General features: G+C 42.1%; 1 protein-coding gene across 25 annotated transcripts in view; it reads right to left on the minus strand.

Moving 5' to 3' along the window:
• Positions 1-24,535, minus strand: part of PTK2 (protein tyrosine kinase 2) — a gene marked incomplete at both ends in the record, with an annotated part of 140,626 nt that overhangs the window by 59,959 nt on the left and 56,132 nt on the right. For 21 of the 25 annotated variants that reach the window (XM_080610846.1, XM_080610839.1, XM_080610845.1 and 18 more), the window contains 9 exons: positions 1,164-1,216; positions 3,627-3,657; positions 8,952-9,069; positions 10,301-10,408; positions 11,402-11,479; positions 12,200-12,340; positions 15,495-15,549; positions 20,444-20,506; positions 22,290-22,369. In XM_080610846.1, coding sequence (XP_080466972.1) covers positions 1,164-1,216; positions 3,627-3,657; positions 8,952-9,069; positions 10,301-10,408; positions 11,402-11,479; positions 12,200-12,340; positions 15,495-15,549; positions 20,444-20,506; positions 22,290-22,369 — 727 coding nt within the window. The remainder of the gene's footprint in view (positions 1-1,163; positions 1,217-3,626; positions 3,658-8,951; positions 9,070-10,300; positions 10,409-11,401; positions 11,480-12,199; positions 12,341-15,494; positions 15,550-20,443; positions 20,507-22,289; positions 22,370-24,535) is intronic. The other 4 variants (XM_080610836.1, XM_080610843.1, XM_080610841.1 and 1 more) reach the window with 1 other exon arrangement.

A 24,535-nucleotide genomic window follows, 5' to 3' on the forward strand; every position in this document is an offset into this window, starting at 1 on the left:
AACAGAGAACATGCTGACCACGCTCCATGCTTATCTATCATGCTTGCTTGATAGGGACTGAAGGGAGAAGAGCTGCTACTGGAGAGGTAACAGTAACTGAGGAAACTCTATTATATCTGTGCAACTTGATACACGTTTTAATCCCAGATCCCGTCACCTATTTTCTTGCACAAAGGTCTGTTTACTTGGGCTTCCTATGCCGAGGGTTGAATCTCAAACAGCTTTAGAAAGAGGTTAAGGGTGGGGAAAGGAATCTGAAAAGTAGAAAACTGAGTAAGCATCCACAGATCTTTCCCCCTTCTTGTAGGGAATACGTTGGGGTTTTGAATATATGTCACTAAGTGCTCACATTAATGTTAAAGTGGGGCTGTAGCCTCCCTGTAAGTCAAGGGTGGACACTGGACCGAGTCCCAGTGGGGGTTCCTGAGGTTCACAGACAAATACTAGAAATCTATAGGAAAACATAATATTAACACAGGTTTGCATTGAATATCTCTTTAATACTATGCATAAGGATTTCAAAACGTATTTTCTACTACAGCACGGACTCAATCCCTCAAAACTATTTAGGATTCTGTAAAAGAAAATGTCCTCTCTCAAGTATAAAGACTTAAAAACCCCACAGTAACTAAGAGAAATCTTAGCAGTCTCTAAGCTATAGGAACAACCTGGATTACCTCCCCTGCTCATCCTTCAATTAACTTGGGATCTTCAACAGTGAAAATCAAGCGCTTTGATCTAAACAGCAGTAACAAAGAAATACTCGCTATTAAGTTTCTTCTTTCCCAAAAGCAACCATTAATATTTAACTGCCTATTTTCACTTTTCAAAGCTTCATAATTAACACACTCTCAGGTAATTTAAGTCCTAACCCACGATATTCTCCTTCATCACAAAGCGCAGTGAAAATACTGACATGCAGCTTTGCTTTGAAGTATCCTGGCCCTGCGTTCCCGCATGGAAATGCCTGTTTTCACAAGTGATACTACATAGGAGAGCTCAAATAAGTTTCTCTTTAGAAACTACACTACAAAGGCAGCAGAGCTACGAGTGCTGGCAAAGTCAACCACCACATAGGAAGAAGTGAAACAAATCAGTGACAAGGCTGCCTGAATGCCTGCTGGCCTTATAAATAAACTTGCATTTGATTTTATGAGCCTTACCTGACACAGAGACTGTGTGTGACCTTACTCCTTGCTTCTCGTTGTTGGCCAGCCTGTAAAAGAGAGGTTGGAAGCGCTGAATGCTGTACATTCTTCCCGGTCCCATACACTGGGAATTCCTCCTAACAGGGCACCTACTGTAATTAGCAGGGCCAATCCATTCCCCACAGTGACAGCTTTGGAGGGGGAGAAAAGTCAGAAAGGAATCTACCATTTCAAACCCATCGGGGGGAGGGAGAGCAGAGGGAATGCGTTCCCGTTTCCATCAGCACATCGATGCACAGCGACAGAGCAAACAGAAAGGAGAAACCAAAACCCAGGTTTAACAAGCTTTCAAGATTAAGCTGTGCACTTCTAAACACGGTCAATGTGTGGAATCTGATGGTGCTTCTACTTTCTGTATCATCTACTGGAAGTAGAGTATGAACAGCTTTTGTCTCCAAGATGACTTATCCTGCACAATTTAAAATCAATTTAGATGTCAAGCAAATAAAACCAGTAACATTTAAATGTAATTAGGGATAATTGTTCATTAGCATCAGAAATTCCAATGAATTCTTCTATTTCTTTCGCACATAAACACAATTGTAACTGTATGAGAGCACTGCACTTCACGCTTTCGGAAATCTGGAATTTCAGCTGGCAAAGGCACATCCTTCCAGATGCAAGATGCTGTTGGCTACTAGTTTTATGTATCTGAAAAGAGCCCATTCCTCTGCTGCCAGATGAAGAGCACAGGCAGTGCCCTTGTTTAAACACACTCAAGCATACAAATTCGCTTTAGATACACCGTCCCAAAACCAGGAAGAAGCTTTTCCTTGAATCCTATGTTATCCCAGAAAGCTCTATAAATAAAAAGGATAAACTTCATGTAGTTAGTGAGTTATTGTGTTCCTCAGTTGTATGTATTTCAATAAAACCTATTTTTTTCTCTTCCATTTGAGTGCACATTATCAATTTTACTGCTTCCAGCCTCAACTTTATTTCCTTTTCCTGCCTTCATTTTAACTCCTCTCCTTCTGCACCATGAGAAAGCTACCTGGCTAGCAAAGGACTGCAGCAGGACATGTGTAGGAAGAACAAGCAGTGGCTGGTTTCTTGCAGATTCAGGAACAAATTGTGCCCCATACTGCATCCAAATGGTAAAATAATAACGCTGGACTCCTTCCAGGAATCAAGGAAGAAACAGAATGAGATGGGTGGGCCAAAGGAGGCACAGTCCATGTGTTCCAAAAGGAAGAGAGGACACTATAAACTGCTAGATTTCATTTGGTCTTTTAGCAGTTATCTCCTGCTACTGAGTACTGGTGATGCTGTCTGCTAAGGGTCAAGGAGACGATCTGATGATGTGACTTTAAATCAGGTCTGAGCGTGGCTATTGAGAAAGCAGCCAGATTAAAAACAAGCACAAAAAACCCAAGTGGCTTGGTTAAAGGACTGAAGTTTAGGAGGCCACAGTAAGGAACTGCCCATAGAAAGGGGAGACACCCATCCCAGCTTACTAGATAGGATGGAAACCTACCCATTGGCACCAGGAGTGTGAAGAATCAGGAGGAATTAATGGGCTTGCCTACCACTGTGTTACGGGCTACCAATTACATAAGAAGTATTCTTAGTTCAAACAGAGTTTAAATTAGAAATCTTTTCTTATTCACCTTAAAGCCTGGGAAGGAGAAGAATGCAGAGGTATCGTAGCATACTATATATACATCTAATATATAGCATATATAGATCTAATAATAAGAATTATTAGATGCAGACAGCATCTCCAGCATACCTTGGGTACAGTATCACCATAAAACTAGCCAGAGGAAAAAATGCAAGATCAGCATTTTCTACAAATCCACAATTTCTATTGGAGAAGAATTTTCTACATTACTATATTTTAAACAATAGATTAAGCAGCATTTGCTGTGTGAATCGTTATTCTTTCTTACACTGAACCCTGAGATCCAAACTTCAACGGGCCCCAGTATGGAAGCTTTATTAACAAAAGGTGACATGGCAGAATCACGATAGAAAGAAAAACACTTTCTGTGTTTCACATAAGAAGAAAAGGGGACAACTAGTTAAAAACAGGAGCATGGACTGACTGAGATTGAAACCACAATTCAAAGCTGTTCAGCATCACTCCTATAATTAAATTCACTCATGGACACAAACTAAATCGCCTGAATCCCGGTCAAGTGTTTTCAGCTTCCTTCTTTGGTTACTGTCAAACATGATGGATGCATTATGCACTTCTCCCCTCAAGATTTCATTTCTGGTATCTTTAAAAGTTTAATACTGCTGTCAGTCATTTATGCCCCCATGGTCCCAAATCGCCACCTGCTATTTGTCCTAGAACCCAAAAGCAACAATACAAATGAAGCACGTATAAAGTCCTAAAGCATCATTTAAGCAAAACTATGTTTAAAAATGTTTTGTTCTTAAATATATGAGAAAACAAAGCACAACACTTACTTTGGTATTGATGGTAAAGCTCTTTCACCCTCTGTGTAAAGGAGAAGAAAACAGAATTAAGACTTTTTCAGGTTTCCACATAAGCTCTCACAATGTGCAATGTAACATATACATGCCTGAAACAACCATCTTTCAGAGCAACCTCTGTCGACTCAAAAGTCTGTTCTACACATATATTAAGAGCAGCGTCTCAACACAACTCCTGAGCAGTGATACAGACCTTTTGGCAAACTCTTATCTGAGAGAACAAACTCGAATATGTAAGTTCTTATTAATTCTTAACAAATAACTCCAATAAATCACCTGCAGAAGGTACGACAGTATCTCATCTCTAGAAATGCTTCTATCGCCAAGATGTGCTAAGTCCTAGCATATAAATAAAACAATAAAACTTCCAAGTAAGACAACTGAAATAAATCATTAAAACACATAACTTGTCATATGGGTTGAGATCAGATGATAGCAATGCTGAGTAGCCAGAGATGAAGTTAGCTTTTTGTAATCTATTTTCAAATCTTTGCCAGTTTTTCTATGATAATGGTATTGCTACAGGTTGGGCAGAGAAGAGATCCAGAGCAGCCCTGCAGAGAAGGACTTGGGGGTGCTGGTCGATGAGAAAATGAACATGAGCCGGCTGCAGTGTGCGCTCGCAGCCCAGAAAGCAACCGTATCCTGGGCTGCATCAAGAGGAGCGTGACCAGCAGGTCGAAGGAGGTGATCCTGCCCCTCTACTCTGCTCTTGTGAGACCTCACTTGGAGCATTGTGTGCAGTTCTGGTGTCCTCAACATAAAAAGGACATGGAACTGTTGGAACAAGTCCAGAGGAGGCCACGAGGATGATCAGGGGCTGGAGCACCTCCTGTATGGAGACAGGCTGAGAAAGTTGGGGCTGTTCAGCCTGGAGAAGAGAAGGCTGCGTGGAGACCTCAGAGCAGCCTTCCAGTATCTGAAGGGGGGCTACAAGGATGCTGGGGAGGGACTATTCATTAGGGACTGTAGTGACAGGACAAGGGGTAACGGGTTCAAACTGAAACAGGGGAAGTTTAGATTGGATCTAAGGAAGAAATTCTTTACTGTGAGGATGGTGAGGCACTGGAATGGGTTGCCCAAGGAAGCTGTGAATGCTCCATCCCTGGCAGTGTTCAAGGCCAGGTTGGACAGAGCCTTGGGGTGCCATGGTTTAGTGTGAGGTGTCCCTGCCCATGGCAGGGGGGTTGGAACTGGATGATCTTAAGGTCCTTTCCAATCCAAACCATTCTGTGATTCTATGATTCTAAATCCATCCTCATGGAACTGCTGCTGAAATGGCATGTCAAAGCTGGTCTTAAAGACGCCTACGTGGTTTCTGGGTACAAACTGCTCACTTTGGGCAGTTTTTCCAAGCTGATGCTCATCTTATATTTATTTGGGATAAAAGTTTACAGCTTATATCCCAAACAGACTATGAGACATTCATTAGTACCCTTGCAGGTCTGAAGTCAAAATTTGTTACTAACAGCATCAGAATAAAAGCATATGTTGTTTTTCACAGGTTGAAACCCACAACATTTTGCCCAATTCTATTCTCAGTTAAAAACATGGGATGTGCCTGATGGTGCTGGGATGTCTGTGCCCAAATGTTGGCTATGGGGCTGCAGGGCAGCCCCAGCGCAGGACCCAGCGGAGCCCCTCAGCCAAGCGGGGACATCGGGGGGGAAAACAGGTTCCAGGCAGGGCCAAAGGCGGCGCAGGCAGAGGAGGTGGAAGCCAAGGAGGGAGCAGCAGCAGCGGGACCCCGAGGGAGGGCGGAGGAGGAGGAGGGCAGGAGGTGCTGCAGGCCTGGAGCAGGGATCCCCTCAGCCCTGCAGAGACCCCGCGGGAGCAGAGACCCCCCTGCAGCCCGGGGAGGGCCCCACAGGGGGGGATTCAGGCAGTGCAGAGCCCCGGAGGGAGCAGGGGGAGGGTGAGGAGGGAGCAGCGGCCAAGAGACCCCATCCACACCCCTGGGCCTCAGGGAGAGGGGTCAGGAGCACAGCGGTGAAGGTGGGGATGGGAGGGGAGAGCAATAGGGGAAGATGCTGCTCAAACTTTGCTTCTCACAACCCAAATATATTTCAATTGGTAATAAAGTCATTTATCTCCAGCCAAGTCCCTTGACAGTAACTGGTAAATGATCTCTCTGCCTTTATCTCAACCCATGAAGTTTCTCACTCTGTTTTCTCCTCCTGCCCTGTTGAGGAAGGGCATGAGAAGTGGCTGAGCTTGTTGCTGGCCCTAATCCACCATTCTGGTGCCCAACGTGGAGCTTCAGGAGTTCAAGGCAGCAACAGAAAGAGGTATTGGCCAAAAAGGCTGAGGAGAGTATCAGGAGTGCAGTGATGTGGGGAGCTTGGATGCTGGTGTTGGGAATGCGCTGCTCTAAGTGATGATGGGACAAGGAGAGCTTTACTGTGTATATACTGTTCTGATTCTCTTTAGGGTTTTGTGATGATGATAGGGCTGTCAAGCATTGGAACAGGCTGCCCAGAGAAGTGATGGAGTCACCACCCCTGGAGGTATTTGAAAGAGGTGTAGATGTGGCATTTAGGGACATGGTTTAGTGGTGCACTTGGCAGTGTTTGGTTAACGGTTGGACTCGATGATCTTAAGGGTCTTTTCCAGCCCAAATGATTCTATGATGATTCTTTAGATTCTGATGTTGGGAATTTTTGTTGATATAAGTGGAAGCCATAAAGAATGCATGATGAATGCGTGTTTTAATGACAATTATCAAATGTGTCTGTCTCAGAGGCAAGGGTGGAATGGTGTGGAGGCAGCTGTGACAGGCACAGGGCGGCCCCATCTCTGTTCCCGCAGCAGCCAACCCTGCAGCTACCGAAGCCTCGGCACAGACATCCAGTACCTTCCATCACTCCTATAACCCCAGCTCCAGATCCCAGATTCAAAGGGAATGTTTCAATGTAAAGGTGAGCTCTCCATAAAGGAATTACAATCAGACAGCTATTCCAGCTGCTCAGGTGTTTGTTTTCCCCAGGTTTTTTAGCCTTTTATAAGCACTTTGACAACTCTGCACTACCTGTGAAACTTGTTTCAAGTGATTAATGGATATAAAATTCAGCCGCTAGAATTAAGACCACAGAAAAGCTACTGAGTGCACAGTCCCATCAGTAAAGAGCCATTTAATATCAGTTTCAACTTTAATCAGTTGCTTCAGTTGTGCTCTTTGCCTGTAAAGGGTTAAGTGTGACCATGGATACACAGATACTAAGTTTAAAGTGTCCATGTTTGTTTAAGCAGACCTGTACACCAAAATGTTTATGGAAAATACAACAAACTGATTGGACATATGCCAAATACAGCCCAGGTCTTAAACATTACCAAGAGCTCCCACCAAAATGAGAGAAACTGGATTATTAATAGATAACAAGACACATAATATCAAAACCCAAAGGTTCTTTTAGTAATCAAGAGGGATAATTTATGAGGAGACTTGCAATAAACATGTAAATTTACAACAAAGAGTGGATGGGAAAGCTCAAAGAGAGGAGAAAATGCATCTCTTGGATCAAGAGTTGCTACATGATTTGTTTCTGATGTGCTTTATACAATCAAAGCTCACTGCGGGAGGGATCTGGGAATGCAGCTCACGGTGCGGACAGCTCTCCTACGAGATGTTTAATTACCATGTTGAGTATTGCCATGAGACTTCACAAAAAGGAACCTCAGACAAAAGAGCCCCGCGATTTGTTTTAACTGAAGGGAGCCTCTTCATGCTTGCATAGAGGGGTGTTCCCAAAGTGCTACATAATGTTCCTTGAACTCAATCACTGCTCTTCCGCTCAATGTTAAAGTACACCAATAAGAGCATCACACAAATAAAACACACTCCATTAAATGCATTGATGTATTCTGCATTCATGCCTATCACAAACCACAGTGCAAGGCACAGTTGTGCAACAGAATAAAATCAGAGATCTTGCTCTTCACAGGGTCTAGTGGGTGTAGATGATGTAACAGCAAAATCATCTGTTCTATCTGATGATATAACAGCAAAATGGTAAGTCATGTCAGAGAAGGACAAGAACTGGAAAGAAAAAGTGCAAACAGCGTGGGTGCATTTCCTGTCACCTACAGCAGCAGTAAGTCAGGACTCATGCAGCCCTGCTAACCTTAGATGGCAGCTGCTTGTAAGCATCATGAAAAGAGGACACAGTAAATCCTGTATAGATTTTGCCAGGGAGGTGCTCTTATGGTGGGCAAGAAAACAGAGGACAGGGGCACCTTCCACTAGAGCAGGTTGCTCCGAGCCCAGTGCAACCTGGCCTTGAACACTGCCAGGGATGGGGCAGCCACAGCTTCTCTGGGCACCCTGTGCCAGTGCCTCAGCACCCTCATAGGGAAGAGCTTCTGCCTAATATCTAATCTAAATTGCCCCCCTCTGGCAGGTTAAAGCCATTCCCCTTGTCCTGTCCCTACAGGCCCTTGTCCAAAGCCCCTCTCCAGCTTTCTTGTCACCCCTTTAGGCACTGGAAGCTGCCCTAAGGTCTCCCCAGAGGCTTCTCCAGGTTGAACAACCCCAGTCTGTCTTAATGATGTCACAGAATCACAGAATGGTTTGGGCTGGAAAGGACCTAATATCATCTAATTCCAGACTAGTCTGGAATAGTTCTTGTATTATAAAGAGGGAAGAAGAAGTTTATTCACTGTTTCAGAAACCAAAGAAGTTGTATGAGTTTCCACAAGTAAAGATCAGCACAGAAGGATAGGAATTTCTGTCTTAAGCAGCTTTGCTTGGACGTTTCGCACTAATTCTAATGACATTTAATTCAAATTCTCTCTTTCAAGCAAAATGTACCTGCACCTTGCGAGACCCCTGTTTCAATGCTTCCAGCTTGTGGGTTGCTACAGAAACACTTCATCAATAGTACAAAAAGCATCTCTGCTTTAGTTCTATTTTATGAGAAAACCTCATGACACTTCTCATGACTAGTCAAATGAGTCAAAACCATATCCAAATGCATTCTAACCAAGCTCCGAATTTCCACTTGTGTATTAGGAAATCACACTTCAAGATAACACATACTTGTTAGGAGTGCCTTTAATTGTAATTTATTTCTGCTAGTTCAGTTTAGCGTAAAGCAGCGGTTACTGAAAACCAGTCTAAATTAAGTCATTTTGGATGGAGTGACGTATCAGCGTTTCTCATAACAGAAGCACCTCATGGTTCCTCTCTGAAAGAGCCTCCAAGTGAGGGTTTTGCTGCTACCTTGTGTCTTGCAGTCAAGTGCAAAGTAATCTCTTAGTAGATACAACTATAGTAACTACCAGAACGAAACAGCTCCTTACCTTTCTGTGGCCTGATGATAAAAGATTGCGTAGCTCCATTCACCAGCCGGCAATATCCGTCTATCAAGTCAGCCATATTCTCTGCAATGGTTAAGGATGGTGCTGTCACTGTCAGAGGCTGAAGAAGGAAAAAAACAAGGCACCAACAAAGAGGTATTATTGTAGTTGCAAACACTGAGCAGGACAGCTGTGTCATTGCATCAGAACTCTGCTCACTCACATTTTGCTGTTTACAGTTCGCAAGCGTGTGTAAAGAACCACCAGATTCTTGTTTTACCTTTCATACAGCAAACGTAAAACACAAGGTTCAGAAAGCACAACTGATAAAGCCCTAAACCCAAATGCAATATTAATCTGGGCTTATTAAGTGCTTTGATAGCCAAATTTCCAGTCAAGCACTGCTCATTCACCACATCTGCTATGGCTTTACAGCTAGAATTATGACAGTTCTGAAGATGCTTATTCCTTAAAGCTCTTACAGGTGGTATCTTTTTTAAACCCTTTGGCAGCAGATTATTCTTTGCCCTAAAAAATAACCTTCCCAATTGCAAAAAATACATAAAAAGACAGTGGAAAAAGAGATGAGAGACACAGAGACATGCTATTGATTTTAATACCACCATCATCCATCATCCTCTGCACAGATTTGCCCAGTTGCCCTCAATCCTTCCCTACCACAGTGATTGCTTTCCAGTGCACTGGACCAAGGAGAAGATTGGATTTCACTTCCAGCTTTGCCTCCATGTAACACAAGGGAACAAATTTTCCCTCTTTCATACTTCCCCTTTTCACAAAGTGAAATTGCTCAGCTTCCCCTTTAGGAAGTAGCATCATACATATAAGGGGGTTACTATTAAGTTGGATTTAAGAGTTAGCATTTTTACATTAGGCTTCCTTTACAAATACCGAAGTCTACAAGCCACATATACAAAACCTAAAGCATGTAACGAGCTCTCTTTTAACACCAAAAATACCTGACTAGGAGAATGACGACTGCTCACACTCAACTTCCCTTTCCCCTTTAAGAACATGAAAAACTAAACAACCACAGAACACCCAGAATGCAAAATGTTAGAACCTAAAGCACTGCCTGTAACTGCAGGAGGAGCAGGAGGGTTTAACAACAACTGAAGTCACTGAACACAGACACAGATGGGCAGTCCCCAGCTTAAACCTGCGCATGCGAAAGTGAAGTGTACATTTAGTAAACCATCATTATGCTGACAGTATAAAGTTATGGACCAGAACAAAAGTACAATATAGAATATCTTCATTAAGAATATGCTCCTCTTCACCCCTTCCCAGGCAAACCAAAACCAGGAAGTTTATCACAAGTGTCACCATCATACCTCAGGGGCACCTGCTATCTTGAGTTGCAACATCCCTTTCCTGTCCTTGTCTTCACTGTTTGAATACTGAATAGTTTGCACTTGATTGAAGTCTGCTAGATGAGTTGGCTGCAGAAAGGCAATGGAGAAAGTGAGGAAAATGGCAAAACTCCAGCAAAATACTTTGCCTTTATTCCTGATGCTGCACAAGCACAGGTAGACTTTGATCTCCAAATGACACCTGTAGAAATCTGTTCCTCTGTTTCTGTCCACAGTTTCATTAGGCTCTGACCAACATCACCTACTCACAGAGTACTGCAGAATGAAACCAAGCACCAAGCTTGCCTACAGAGGTCACTGTTGAGTAACTCCAGCCACATGCTAAAGTACATGAAGTACACAGTAGGAACAACCTCTTGGAGGTCAAGACTGGAATCTCAACAGGTTTCCCACACAGAACCTGCCCTCACTGCATACCTAACGTACCTCTCCATACTGCTGTAAGGTACGTTCTTGGCTAGGCACAGATTCCTGATCTCCAAACCTTTTCACCACCTTAATTACAACAGAAATTGGACATGGGCTCAACTTAAGTCATGACTGTAAAGGTCCCAAACATCTTGCTAGAAGAACCTGTTTGAACATAACTTTCTTGCACCATGCAGGGGTACAGGAAACACTGTAATACGGTCAAGATCAGGTAATGAAAAGGCTATTAGGGGTAAAAAGTAAAGCAAATGAGCCAGCAATGACTGCACAAATGCCAGACACTGATTCAACAGGCTCTTCTTTAGACATTCCTAAGAAAAAGAATAATTTAGAATAAGCTGCATGTTTTATTAATAGAAAGTCACTACTAACGCTTTACATTCTGCAAGTGAGCACTTCACTGGGTACAACAGCCACCAAATTCAGTGCTAAGGCTGACACAGTTTCTCTACTTAACCCAATTGCATTTTCTCTGATCCCAAATCATGAGTTAGTATCTGAGTAACACCTATAGATGCTCTTCTGTGCTTAACTCAGAGATAAGACTTTGCCATTGCCCTCTTTCAGTTCAGTTCACAACAGGTCATGGTTGTTAAGAGAGTAACTGAGAAAAGAAACCAGAAGCAGACTCACATTTGCCCCCTTGTCTGTAAGGTAACTGATCCCTTCTTCTGGACCGATCGCCAGTTCCACTGAAATAATCCAGCTTGACTTCAGAATCAAAGGAGAAAGACAGGGCAGAATTTCAATAGTAAGACAAGACCCTGCTATGGAACCATCCCCCAGTTTCAGAATGGCACTTTTTAGTAATTCATCTCTAGAAGCTTTTAAACTCTTCAAATGATTTAAGATGTATTAAAATCAAGTAGGTTTATCAGTGGCAAAACTCCTCCTGACTCGCTTCCTGGGGGTCCCTGCTACTCAAAGTGCATTTCCATGTGATTTATCTTAGGTCTACATGAGCACTATGTATTTCCTGTATTTCCTCTTCTCATGGACACTGATGTTCCTGTTCTAATTTCTACTTGAGTATCTATTTTCACAAAGCTTGCAGAGTTAAGGCTGTTTCTCAAAACTGGCATGAAATTGGTAGAGATTAAAAGGCATTAGGGGAAAAATGACGAGCAGCAGCAGCTGAGAGGTCTCATTTCCTCACAAAACCAGCTTCAAATCTGCTTGACTTTCACACCTGAAGCACCAATAATAGTATTTAATAACATCCAATTCTCACCCTACTAACGAATGGTGCCTTTTTAACAGTCAATTGAGAAGGTTTTCAGTAAAATCAATAAATACACTTTTGTTGTTAATGACATCCAACTGCCTCTTCATCAAACCAGGAACTAAGCAAGCAATGAGCTGCAGGACTAAGCAAACCTATTAGTCATAACAACAGGATGTATTCTGGTGACGGGCCAATTGCTTACTTACACCAAGAGCACACTTGAAGCATTCCTTGTCGAACCTGTACACCGGAGAGAGGATCTCAAAGAACTTCAGAATACTTTCTTCTCTGTTGAGGTTGGCAAACTGTCGGAACGTTTGTTGGATTAATTTTCGTAGTGTTTTGGCCTGGGTATTGAAATGTTCAAAGATCAGTTATTTCAAATCTAATCACTGCTCAGGGTATCACTGACAGGTTCTTTATCAGTCAGATGCAGACTATCCTTAAGAAAAGAAGCTTCAGAATGTAAAGTATCAGTTCTGCCTTCTCACGTCTGCTTGGAAGAACATTATCTCTGCCATGCATTAGAAACACAGAATAGTTAGGGTTGGAGGGATTATAGAGGGGCTATCTAACAAATCATCTTTTGAATAAATGATAATAAAAGACAACACGTTAACCTTTACAGGGACTGTTTTTTCAAGACTCCTCATTTCTCCCAACTTCTTAACCGTGCACCAATACAAACCCACAGCAACCTACACCTTTCTACTAACGCAAATCAACTTCCTTATACTTGGTAGTAATGACACAGCTGTAGCTGTAAAGCTTGGACAAAGGCAATGGCTTTAAACTGACAGGGAGGAGATTTACATTAGAAATTGGAAAGAAGCTCTTCCCTGTGAGGGTGCTGTGGCTGCCCCATCCCTGGCAGTGTTCAAGGCCAGGTTGGACACAGGGGCTTGGAGCAACCTGCTCTAGTGGAAGGGGTCCCTGCCCGTGGCAGGGGTTGGAACTGGATGAGCTTTAAGGTCGCTTCCAACCAAAACTGTTCTATGAGTCTATGATACACAGAGAGCATGGCTTAGCAGCAGTGTTGTCTTTAAGGCACTGTTTATTAAGCTAAACACAGGAAGGTTTCTTCTCCTCTACTGAAGTAATGAAAATGGAAGGCCTGTTGACTCAATAACATTTCCTCTGCAGTTGAATTAGACTAACTCTTGCCTGAACATTGACAAAAAGAACTATTTGCAGCATGCATGAGCTACAGTGCACTGTCCAATGACTTTAATGGCTCCTCTTGGAGAAACCTCCCTAGACACTTCCTAGGACACCACTTATTCTGTTTTACATTGTGTCCTACAGACACTCTGTGATCAGCTACTACACAGATATGTTTAAACTTCCAACTTCTTCTTCAGTTATTGAATGAGCAACCTAAATAAAGCTGAATTTTCTATTTTTGAACCCTTGTAAATCACCTCATACTTTGCATGGTGAAATTATTTTGATTTTCATTTTTCCAGCCTTCTGGTCTTCCTATGCATAAAGTGATATCTGCTGTTTAGCTGCCATCTCCTAATGTGTAACATCCACCAATCTGATTACCAGCACACTACATTTTTAAGCTTTACCTAATAGAGAGAAATCTAACGTGAGCCAGCTTCAGTGTGCGCTCGCAGCCCAGAAAGCCAACTGTCCCCTGGGCTCCATCAAAAGGAGCGTGACCAGCAGGTCGAAGGAGGTGATCCTGCCCCTCTACTCTGCTCTTGTGAGACCTCACTTGGAGCATTGTGTGCAGTTCTGGTGTCCTCAACATAAAAAGGACATGGAACTGTTGGAACAAGTCCAGAGGAGGCCACGAGGATGATCAGGGACTGGAGCACCTCCTGTATGGAGACAGGCTGAGAAAGTTGGGGCTGTTCAGCCTGGAGAAGAGAAGGCTGCGTGGAGACTTCAGAGCAGCCTTCCAGTGTCTGAAGGGGGGCTACAAGGATGCTGGGGAGGGACTCTTCATTAGGGACTGTAGTGATAGGACAAGGGGTAACGGGTTCAAACTGAAACAGGGGAAGTTTAGATTGGATATAAGGAGGAAGTTCTTTACTGTGAGGGTGGTGAGGCACTGGAATGCGTTGCCCAGGGAGGTTGTGAATGCTCCATCCCTGGCGGTGTTCAAAGGCCAGGTTGGACAGAGCCTTGGGTGCCATGGTTTAGTGTGAGGTGTCCCTGCCCATGGCAGGGATGATCTTAAGGTCCTTTCCAACCATAACTATTCTATGATTCTATTATGATTTTCTATTTCATGGCGAGGAGGAGCCCTCCTTTGCCTGCCAGTCCAAAATCACTGGTCTTCACAAAGCAAGTCAGTTATCATTTGAACCAATCCCGGATTATTTTTCACAGGGATTTCATTTTCATTAAAAGCAGACCTGTTCTTCCTTCCCGTGTTTTTCCTCTTCAAATGTCCAACATTTTTTTCACGGCTTTGCAAGGTTCTGCTCAGCTTCCCCTTCTGACAATTCCTGCTACTTCTTTCTGCTACTCTCTCATGATTCCTAAAGAGCAGTTTCCTTTGTTGGTCACTTTTCTGGCTCTGTAATATCATTTTTGAGACAGTCATTCATCCTTTTACATCTGGAGCCTTTCACCACCATTTCTCCCGTTAGCAGGGAGTACAGTTGCAGATAATTGCTTGAATTAAAATGCAGAGGGATTACTTAAATCCACTTGACTTCATTAGCTGCTGATTTTCAGGAGTCTTTTGAAACAAACCCCCTTCACGACAGACCTTTTCTGTTTATCCATTTAAATGACAACTTAGAAACTTCCTAAACCTGAAGCTGAATTCTGCTATCCCTGCTTACCAGAACCAGCACTAAAATGCCAGTTTATGATTTATACCTTTCACATAGGAATGGTGAAGAGAGATTTTACCAAGACAATCGCATCAGACAGCTATAGCAGTAAAAGTACTTGGTGACCATCCTTAATCCCCCTTTTCAAAGCAGGCTGAGAAAAATCTGCATTCTTTATTCTGGGAACATATGGACTTCAATGGAAGCGACACTCAACTAACGTTTATAGTCTTAGCTAGGATTAACCTAAGTAGAAATTACTGGCAATCTTCCTTGAATGAGTTAGATACTTGAGCAATGGAGGCAGAATATGGTTTACTGAGTTGCCCCTAAAATGATGCTGTTTTCCTTCACGTCCCCTTCCTCTTTCTCCAGAAGTCTCATTTCACTTTTAAGAGGAAAACGAAACATGTATTTGATACTAAAGGATCTGAGGCCTTGTTCTGAACTTCTGTGCACAAGGTTTGAGAGCCTGAGGTGTACCTGTGCTCAGGAAGGCACGTAAATCACTACTATCTTAGCTCTGCCAACTGCACACCTCTGCTACTGGGATTTACACCCTGCCTACGAATCTGACAGCTTTGGTATTTTATACCACGAAAGCACAACTCCACAGCAGTTCCATTCTGACTCTATGGTGAAAATGACTGTGTAATTTTCAGGTTTCTTATGTAAGTGGTCCACAATTGACTGGAACTGTAATTACCTTTACTGAATCTAGTAAACTCTTCGGGAAAAACCTTCTTAAACCAACATCTTTCCTGAAACAGAAACACACAGAGCATTAATATAACAGCGACTGGACAGTATTACAGTGCTCATTCTCAGGGGGGTGGTTTGGGTCAGGGTTTGGTTTGTGTTAGTCTTTAACTAGAAGATGCAATATAGTCAATGACGTTCATAGTAAGGACCTTGACCATCTCAGAGTAACAAACACAGTACTACTAACATGGTAACCAGAGCCACTCCATAGCACATGCATGACAGTGGTGTCTTATACTTTAAATTCAAAAGGATATTGTATTTACAACAGGTACCTGGTGCGAAATGTTGACCTGGGCACAAAGAAGTCTTAAAGTTAAATCTGATACGTGTTTTGATAAGTTAAATACTGGAAAAATATTCTTACAGTCAGGTGAGAAGGGAACAACATGAAAACTCCTATTGGAATGGACCATTAGATACAACATAAAGGAAAGGACTCTGTGGTATCACCTCAGTAAGCATGTTGCCTGCAGTTCCACTACTGCCTTACTCTTTGCAGCACTATAATTAGAGGGGTTTTTTAATCCCTACTCTCACTTTTTCCTCATTTTGAGTATTTAATGTTAATATTTTTCTTGCAAGAAACCTCACTTTTTGCCTCTGTAAATCAAGATCTTCATTCTGTCCATGAGCTTGGATTCTGCAAACTGAATGACATCAAGCTCGCTTTCACACTTACAGATAGGCTGCAGCCCTGGTTTGAAAACCAGAGCTGCAAGGATTCAATATCTCAGTGTCTCAGATGTGCTGCACCCAGCTTATGTCTGACGTGTGGATCACTACAACTAAAGACTGGCTTCAAGGAAGATGCCTGAGAGGTGTTAGTGCTGAAGATCGTTGTACGACCAGGTGTAATGAATGCTGTGTGACTGTGGTACTATTTATACAGTATCAGAAGAAAATCTGCAGGAGAAAAAGGAAACACTAGAAGAAAAATGCAAATAAGAAAAGGACTAGGAGCTTCCTGCCCCTCAAAGGCGTTCCAGACCTGTCCCCTTTACATATAAGAAGCTACAATCTCTTTCAAACATGCTTATCTGCTTCTGAAACAAGTGTGAAAGCAAGCTTTCCATGACTGCATGCTTTGAGCAGACACAGAGATACATGTGGGATTTCTTCATTTGGCAAAGGGAAGAAGAGCCACAGTATGTATTTACTGCTACCTAATGGCACAAGAAGAAAGCCAACATTAGAGTCAATCTAAAAAGCCTACTCAATATAATAACTTAGGGTATTTTTAAAGACAAGTAATATCCCATTTCACAAAACATACTAGAACCATCCTCATTACAAGGAGAATGTTCATACGCAGCAGCACACGCTGGCATCTGTGCAACGACAGTGAGCTGGAAGATTATAGAACTTTCATAAATGCTAATCCTTTGACGCCTTTCTTCTCAAATGCAAATGCTCTGAGGTTTATCATCCCACACGGTTAAATAAATCTAACGCACTATTACCATCTCAATAACATGCAACTACATTTTGACAAGGGATGTATTAGTTTAACGTTAAGCATTTGAGAGAGAAATGGCGTGTTCGAAGACGAAGCACCCTGCATCGCTCCAGTCTTACTCATCTTGACTACCAAAGCACGAGGCTGCAACAAGCTGATCTGTTCTTAAGGAGAGTTGTAGAGCAGCCCTTCGTACAGATCCATATTGTAACAAATTCAGCAGAAATACTTATGCAGAGCACAGCAAAGCAACTCTTCATAAAACAATTAAGAATAAATACTAATAATGTTAATAATGCTTATCCTGTGTTTAACTGTGACAACGGATTTCTTTACTGGAGGAAAATTTAACACAAGAAGCATACAGATTTCATGCCACGGGCAACAGCAAGCTCTGGGTACCTATAAATAAGAGAATTAACCATTGGAGATTGGAACATACAAAGAGTTTTAAACACAAAACCCTTCAAACTTGATGCTTTCCCACTTTTCAGCTGCACTGCATGGGGCGGCATGGCCAACCCGGGACACACACCAACTCGGTCCTCCACATTAAGACCTCAGACATCTGTTTTCTGATTGCCAGCAAGAGATAATCAGCAGCAAGATCCTGGTTCATGCAGTTCTATGACAGCTTTGGTTTTAACCTCGTCTACTCCATCCCACTCGTGGGCTTACATGCAAATGTATTTTTTAATGTATAAACTTCAAGAGGATTAATAAAACACCAACTACACACAGATACCGCTTGTCAGAGAATGATAAGCAGCTTTAGGCAACATATATCTTTAGTTCTGTTTTTCATCCCAATTGAAGTTACAACAAAAAAGTAATGTCAGATGAACATAATAGACTTTAACATGCTTTTGACAAAATTGTGGCTGCAGCTGTTCCATCATATAGCTCCCATTTTTGTACTTGTAATTACCCCTGTTCTGTGCTAACAGGCTTCACATTTATTATGAAGAAATTCTTCTTTCATTACATGAAGGCCCAACTATTAAAGGCTACTTAACAGTTTGATTCTATCTAGCGTTTCCCATCCAGATTGGGGCTTGTATGAAAATGTGATCAAAGACGAATATCCATCAAATAGCTGTGTGACAAAGCCAGGCAAGGAGCAATCACAGCAGATGCAAGAAAGTGCCATTTAAAAATTGCACTCAGCTGGTGAAGTGCCTCAAGATGGACTAAACCAAGTGCAAAAGCTCCAACAAACAAAAAGCCTCACTTGAGAAATAAATATGACCTGTGTAGATAACCCTTTGGAAGCTCTTACGGTGGTAAGATTGAATAAGAACATTTTGGGCATCGCTGGCACTTTTGCAGACTCTCACTGGCTTGTAATTATCTAGAGCCACTTGAAAGTGCTTTCATCCTTCGTCTCTCCCAGCTAAATCCCATAAACCCACATCTTGCCTCTCAAGAATATATAAACTACAACATCTCGAAGTGCACAATTGTACATTTCCAGTTCTACATGGCACGTTATGTCGTTAGATTCTGCGTATCAGGAGTTTGCTTCACTTTGTCTTTCACAGCAGCAATTATGTTATTTCCTACCAAAACAGTTACTGCTTGGAAAATACAGTGGAAACCAGTTGGAAAGATACACATCACTGGTCAACTGGAAGCAGCTCCATGCTGAGTCCTCCAGGAACTCTCAACCTGTTACAATTATTAATTAATACTTGGTGGCAGCTGTTATAGAATCCCAGACTGGTTTGGGTTGGAAGGGACCTTAAAGATCATCCAGTTCCAACCCCTGCCATGGGCTCAGTTTTTCCAAAGCTGTTAACCTAAGTGCTCCTGTTTGTAGCTTTTAAGTTGCCAAATACCTGACATAAAACCACCTTTCTCAAGTTGTTACTGGAACAGAAGCGAACGGCAACCACTGTAACTCACAGGACATTCAGATCTCTTTTATATCACCTCTCAGCCATGTCTATCTGCTCTTCCCATTCATCTTTGTAAGTCCTTTCTCATTTTGTTTCCTGCATCTCCTCAACCAGGGCATTTTCACTACTGACAGAAAACAGAAGCCCTTAAAAAACCCCTTAATTCAAACAAAGCCAAAGCTTTAAAAACGCTGCACAGACAGAGGAGCACTATATAAATAGCAGGAATTATATAAATGAGCAGGGAACCCAGGACAGGTATCTTTGCCTATTAAAATCCTAATTTTCCTCAAAAATCCTTGTGAATTTATTCACAGTAGTGAAAAATCTTATCCTTCCAGCTCCACATTCTCTGATTTCACAACTCGAAAAGTTAGCACTCGTTTTATTAAGCATAAAATGAAAAAGAGACGTCACTGCTACATCAACCTTTTATCCTTACTTAATGTTAAACTGTGCAGCAGCTTTTCACAAAGATAATCAGGAGTGAAGAGCAGATCTTCGGTGTTTGTGTGAAATTTGTTCCACTAAATTGATACAAATAAGATCAAGTTTTCTATCCCTGAAGTGTCTAAAGGATCTTGTCTTTTAGATTGTTTGGACTAAAGCCATCCATTGTACAACGTGCCTTAGTAACCGTGCTGATCGTTGCTGGGGTAGAGATAATCTTATTCATAGTAGCTGGTATAGGGCAACGTTTTGGATTTGTGCTGGAAACAGCAGTGATAACACAGAGATGCTTTAGTTATGGCTGAGCAGAGCTTACACAGAGCCAAGCACTGAGTCAAGGCCTTTTCTGCTCCTCACTCCATCAGTGAGTAGGCTGGGGGTGCACAAGGAGTTGGGAGGGGACAAAGCTGGGCCAGCTGAACCCAAATGACCCAAGGGATATTCCAGACCACAGGATGTCATGTGTAGGATATAAAGGTGGGGGAACAAGAAGAAAGGAGGGGATGTTCGGAGTGATGGCGTTTGTCTTCCCAAGTCACTGTTATGCGTGATGGAGCCTGTCCTGGGGTCGGCTGAGCACCCACCTGACCATGGGAAGTGGGGAATGAACTCCTTGCTTTGCTTTGCTTGTGTGTGTGGCTTGTGCTTTACCCATTAACCTGTCTTTATCTCAACCCACAAGTCTTCTCACTTCTACTCTTCTGCTTCTCTCCTCCCGCTCATGTGGGAGAGTGTGCGAGGGGCTATATGGGGGCTTAAATGCCAGCTGAGGTTAAACCACAGCAGTAACCAGAACACTTTCAGTGTAAGGATGCTTCTTGCTCTTCTTCAAATTTGGGATACATAAACAGTAAACTTGCTAACTGCAAGGTCACCCTTCAGGAAATCCACATCCTGAGCAAACAGGTGTTCTTCTTACTTCTATACCTTGATCAGCTTCGTCGTCCTTTTCTTATAACAAAGCACTGGAAGATCTCAACAAACTTCATGGAATTCAAAGTTACAATGGAAATTTTTGTTATCAACTGAGTTTAATGGTCTTCATGAAGAAACAGTTCAAACCTCAGGCTAGAACATCATACTTACTCTAACACTTCATAGTTGGACTTCTTTTCTAATGCATTGCCTCTCATCTCTCCGTAGGATCTCCTGAAGTCAGGAAAAATATTTGAAAGCAACCATTATTGGATGAACCAGCCTAAAACTACAACATGAACACAGTCAAATCTTTAAGAGACCATCAGAAACCATTGGCAGAATGAATTCGAATATAAATATTAGTATATTATTCTCCTACCTCAACAGATCAGATCTTTATTGTACAAAACATGACTACAGCAGTTCTGCATTTACAGAAGCACTTTAAACCAGCTATATATAAATATATATATATATATATAAAAAACTATAAACCAGCTATATATATAAAAAACTATGCTGCTGCCAAAGCCATCTAACCTGCCCTTCAGCAGCTCCTTTCAACCTCCAACAGTGTCTCCTTCCTTTATATCAGCACTCCTGCCTATGCATGTAACAGGGAGAACCAGAGGCAGGAGGGAAGAGTGAAACCAGTGCCAATCCAGACATGTTCACATTAAAAAACTAACAGATATATCAAGAATGAGTAGTTGTTGGGAGAGGGCTGGGATCATTGGTTTCACTGAGGAGGTGGACCAGTACTTATAGAATGGTTTGGGTTGGAAGGGACCTTAAAGCTCATCCAGTTCCAACCCCTCCCACGGGCAGGGACCCCTTCCACTAGAGCAGGTTGCTCCAAGCCCCTGTGTCCAACCTGGCCTTGAACACTGCCAGGGATGGGGCAGCCACAGCTTCTCTGGGCACCCTGTGCCAGCGCCTCACCATACTCAAAGCAAAGAACTTCTTCCTTTTAACTACTTTACATCATAGAAAATTTCTTACTTATCCATAATCCAAATCGACCAATTTTAGTAGTCATCTACAAGAAATATCTCATGAAAACACTCTGAAGAGCCCCAGCATGAGACCTTGGCAGACAAAATAACCATGCATTAGTATCCTCATGTTTTGAAGTAAGGCACCAACAACAGCATAAGTGCATAGTTTGCAGTTACATTAACAGAAGGTTTGTTTTCTCTGGGGCTACCAGCAGTACTTCCAGCAGACAGCAGGCTCTCCTGTGATACCCAGGAAGTTTCATAAGCCTAAACTGTGTTTTAGTTTGGGAAGAACTGTTCAAAGGACACTTTTACTCTCTGGTAACAAGTTTGCATTAACTTCTTATCAATTTCACTTCCTCCATCCCTAATCTCCCTGTGTGAGACAACAGCAGAACTAAAGCAAACGTTTCAGGCTGGAAATCCTCCATAAATTAGCAAAACCCCCAAACATGCATTTCAGAAGCAGTGCTGGGAAGCAGCTCAAGGATCTCTTCATCTGATAAATACATCTTTGTTTTCCAGCTGTCTACACACTGTCGACAGCAGTACCAAAACCACCACGAAGCATCCTTTAAGATGTAATCATTTGAAAACAGCACAGTAACGCTTGAGGAAATGCAGAGAGGAAAGGTAGCAGCATTTCTCTTTAATTACATTCTTTAGCAGGCACAACGACAAGAGTATTTGCTAAATAACACCACAGCTTTCTTATTCTTTTAAACATACTTCACTGTACAGGTCTTTGAATCATTCAGATGAAGAATTCACCCAAAAGGCAGTATCAAGATGTAATGAATTAACATGTCAGAATTAACGTTCATTTATATATCATCAGAAATCAGTTACAACACAGTCAATTCCATTTTTCTTCAACCTACTTTGTCACAAAAGGAGTCTTATGATGTTTTATTCAACTGCATTGGTCAGACATTGATCAGCTGCAAGCAGTTCCAAAATTAATGTGTATATTCAGTCAGAAACATGTTAAATAATAAATGAAACGATGAGCTTACCGGATCTCAAGGCAACCTAGTTTCAAAGCAATTTCCTGGTCCACTTGATCTGCTATTTCTAACATATAGTCATTTTTCACCTACAGCAAAAGAAGCAGGTACGTGTCACAGGGAGATCAATGCCGATACAGACTGAAACACTGCCCAAACAACTTCAGAATACACACGTCTTCTGGTTAGTTCTTTGGATTCATTCGTTACAGTGCATGAAGAGAAAACACAAGTTATGCTCGTATTCTCCACAAATGACCTGAGCTTCTCCAAGAAGTCCATTTTGACTGCAATGAACTTGATTAAAAAACTTCCTTATCTCCATCAGTATTATCTGTGTTTTACTAAGTATAATCAAAACCATCACAGGAGGCTGAGCAGATGGTTGCATCTGCAGTCAAGATACAGGAACGTATGCTGTGGTTTTGAACCGCCTTGGTCAGGAGCTTTTTATTTTGTAGGTACATCTAAAACCATGCAGACAAAATGGACAATTGTCCATGCACATCCATCCATACTGTGAAAATAGGAATAGCAGGAAGTAAAGAGTTGCATGTGAAGATCATAATATATAATGACTTAAAATAGTGTTTGAATGAGCAAGAAGAAAGGAGTGAAACTAGATGGTGACCCTCTACAGCAGGAAATGAAACAGGCCAAGGAGTGTGCTGTGACCAAGAGGAAGCCAAATAGTCATCCCTCCTGCAGAGGGTGGTTGGGTCAAACCAGCATACCTGGCCCATGGCTGGCATGCGCTGTCCCCCAGCTGTGCCACAGAGCATGCCAAGTATTCAATAAGATAGATTATGGTGGGTCAAAGCTTCATCCTGAGCTTGTTTTGTTTAGAAACATTGATATCGGCAGAAATCCTACTTTTTACATAATACTTTGACCACTGAAAGTAAACTGAAGTAATTTATACAGTTACTAACCAAAAGAGACAATAAAAGAGAACAGAACGAGTGCTGAAGAACTCTGCAAATCCTGTCTTCCGAGCAACAGTCATTTACCAGTGACGTATCCCCATAGAAGTACAACTTTTCTTTTAATGCCTCATGCTATCCTCTGTCTTATGGAATCATAAACTTGCTATTGAGATCCTAAGATCCTGAAGCTGCAGAAAATCCTGAAGCATCACAAAACCCCACATGACTGACTTGGAGATCAAAGAGGAGATTATATGGCATGAAAGCAATACACCTCCCAAAACAGGGTTTTAGAGTGATGACAAGTTGTAAGGAAAACTGTTTCAAAGTGCTACTGCTATGAAATCCATAACTGAAAAGATAAGGAGGTGCAGCAGCAGATTCAGCAGCTGGAGGTCCTCTCCAGTCAGCATCCTCCTAGGAACACATGAGCGTGCCCCACAGGATTCCCTCATCAATGTGCCAGCTGGATCCAGCAGCAAACACAGAGTCCCTCCTAGTTATGAAGTGGATGTAAAAAATGAATGTGTTATTGAAAGATGTGAAAGACAAATGTGATAAACTGTGCAAGAGTGAAAATATTACTTATTACATAGCTGCAACATCAGGACAAAGCTTCTCGGATTTGAACTCATACGACGAGCTTTTGACTCTTCTCAATTCAACTCCTACCAACACTAATGAGGGAGACAGGGGAAGGAATAATTGCCCTTCCCCATCATGTGGTTTGCTATCTGTGTACACTATGGAAATTGTAATTTAGTCTTCCCATGGTAGTAATACACAAAATACAGAGAATTAGTAATTTTCTTCATTATGCTCACAATAGAAGACATAAAAACCCCAACCAAAACCATCTTCTCATGTTAAACAGCATCCTAGTTGAGTTTTTCTGGTAACATGTAGGAGGTCTGAGCTAATTAAAGGTTAATAAAAAAGCTCCCCATCCCCAACCCCAGACTCTTCATCTGGTAAATACAAAGGCTGTACATGATATAAACTGAGATGTGTCTTCCAGCAAGTTAAGATGTTTTGATTCTGTATTTTCATTCAAAACCATGAAAGCCCTTAAGTGCAGAGTCCTGTGTGTTAGCCAGGTAAAGTCATTGCTCTAATGGACAAAACACCTTAAGTATGAAATAATTTATGAACAACCATGTATAAATTAGACAGAACTGTCAGTGGTATGACCACACATATCGCACATCCACAGTACCTATCATGGAGATGGATCAATGGGCCGAGACCAATTGCATGAGGTACAGCAATGCTCAGTGCCGGGTCCTGCACTTGGGTCCCAACAACCCCCTGCAATGCTCCAGGCTTGGG

The sequence above is a fragment of the Psittacula echo genome, assembly GCF_963264785.1.
Source record: "Psittacula echo genome assembly, chromosome: 2".
In the NCBI taxonomy this organism is placed as follows: Eukaryota; Metazoa; Chordata; class Aves; order Psittaciformes; family Psittacidae; genus Psittacula; species Psittacula echo.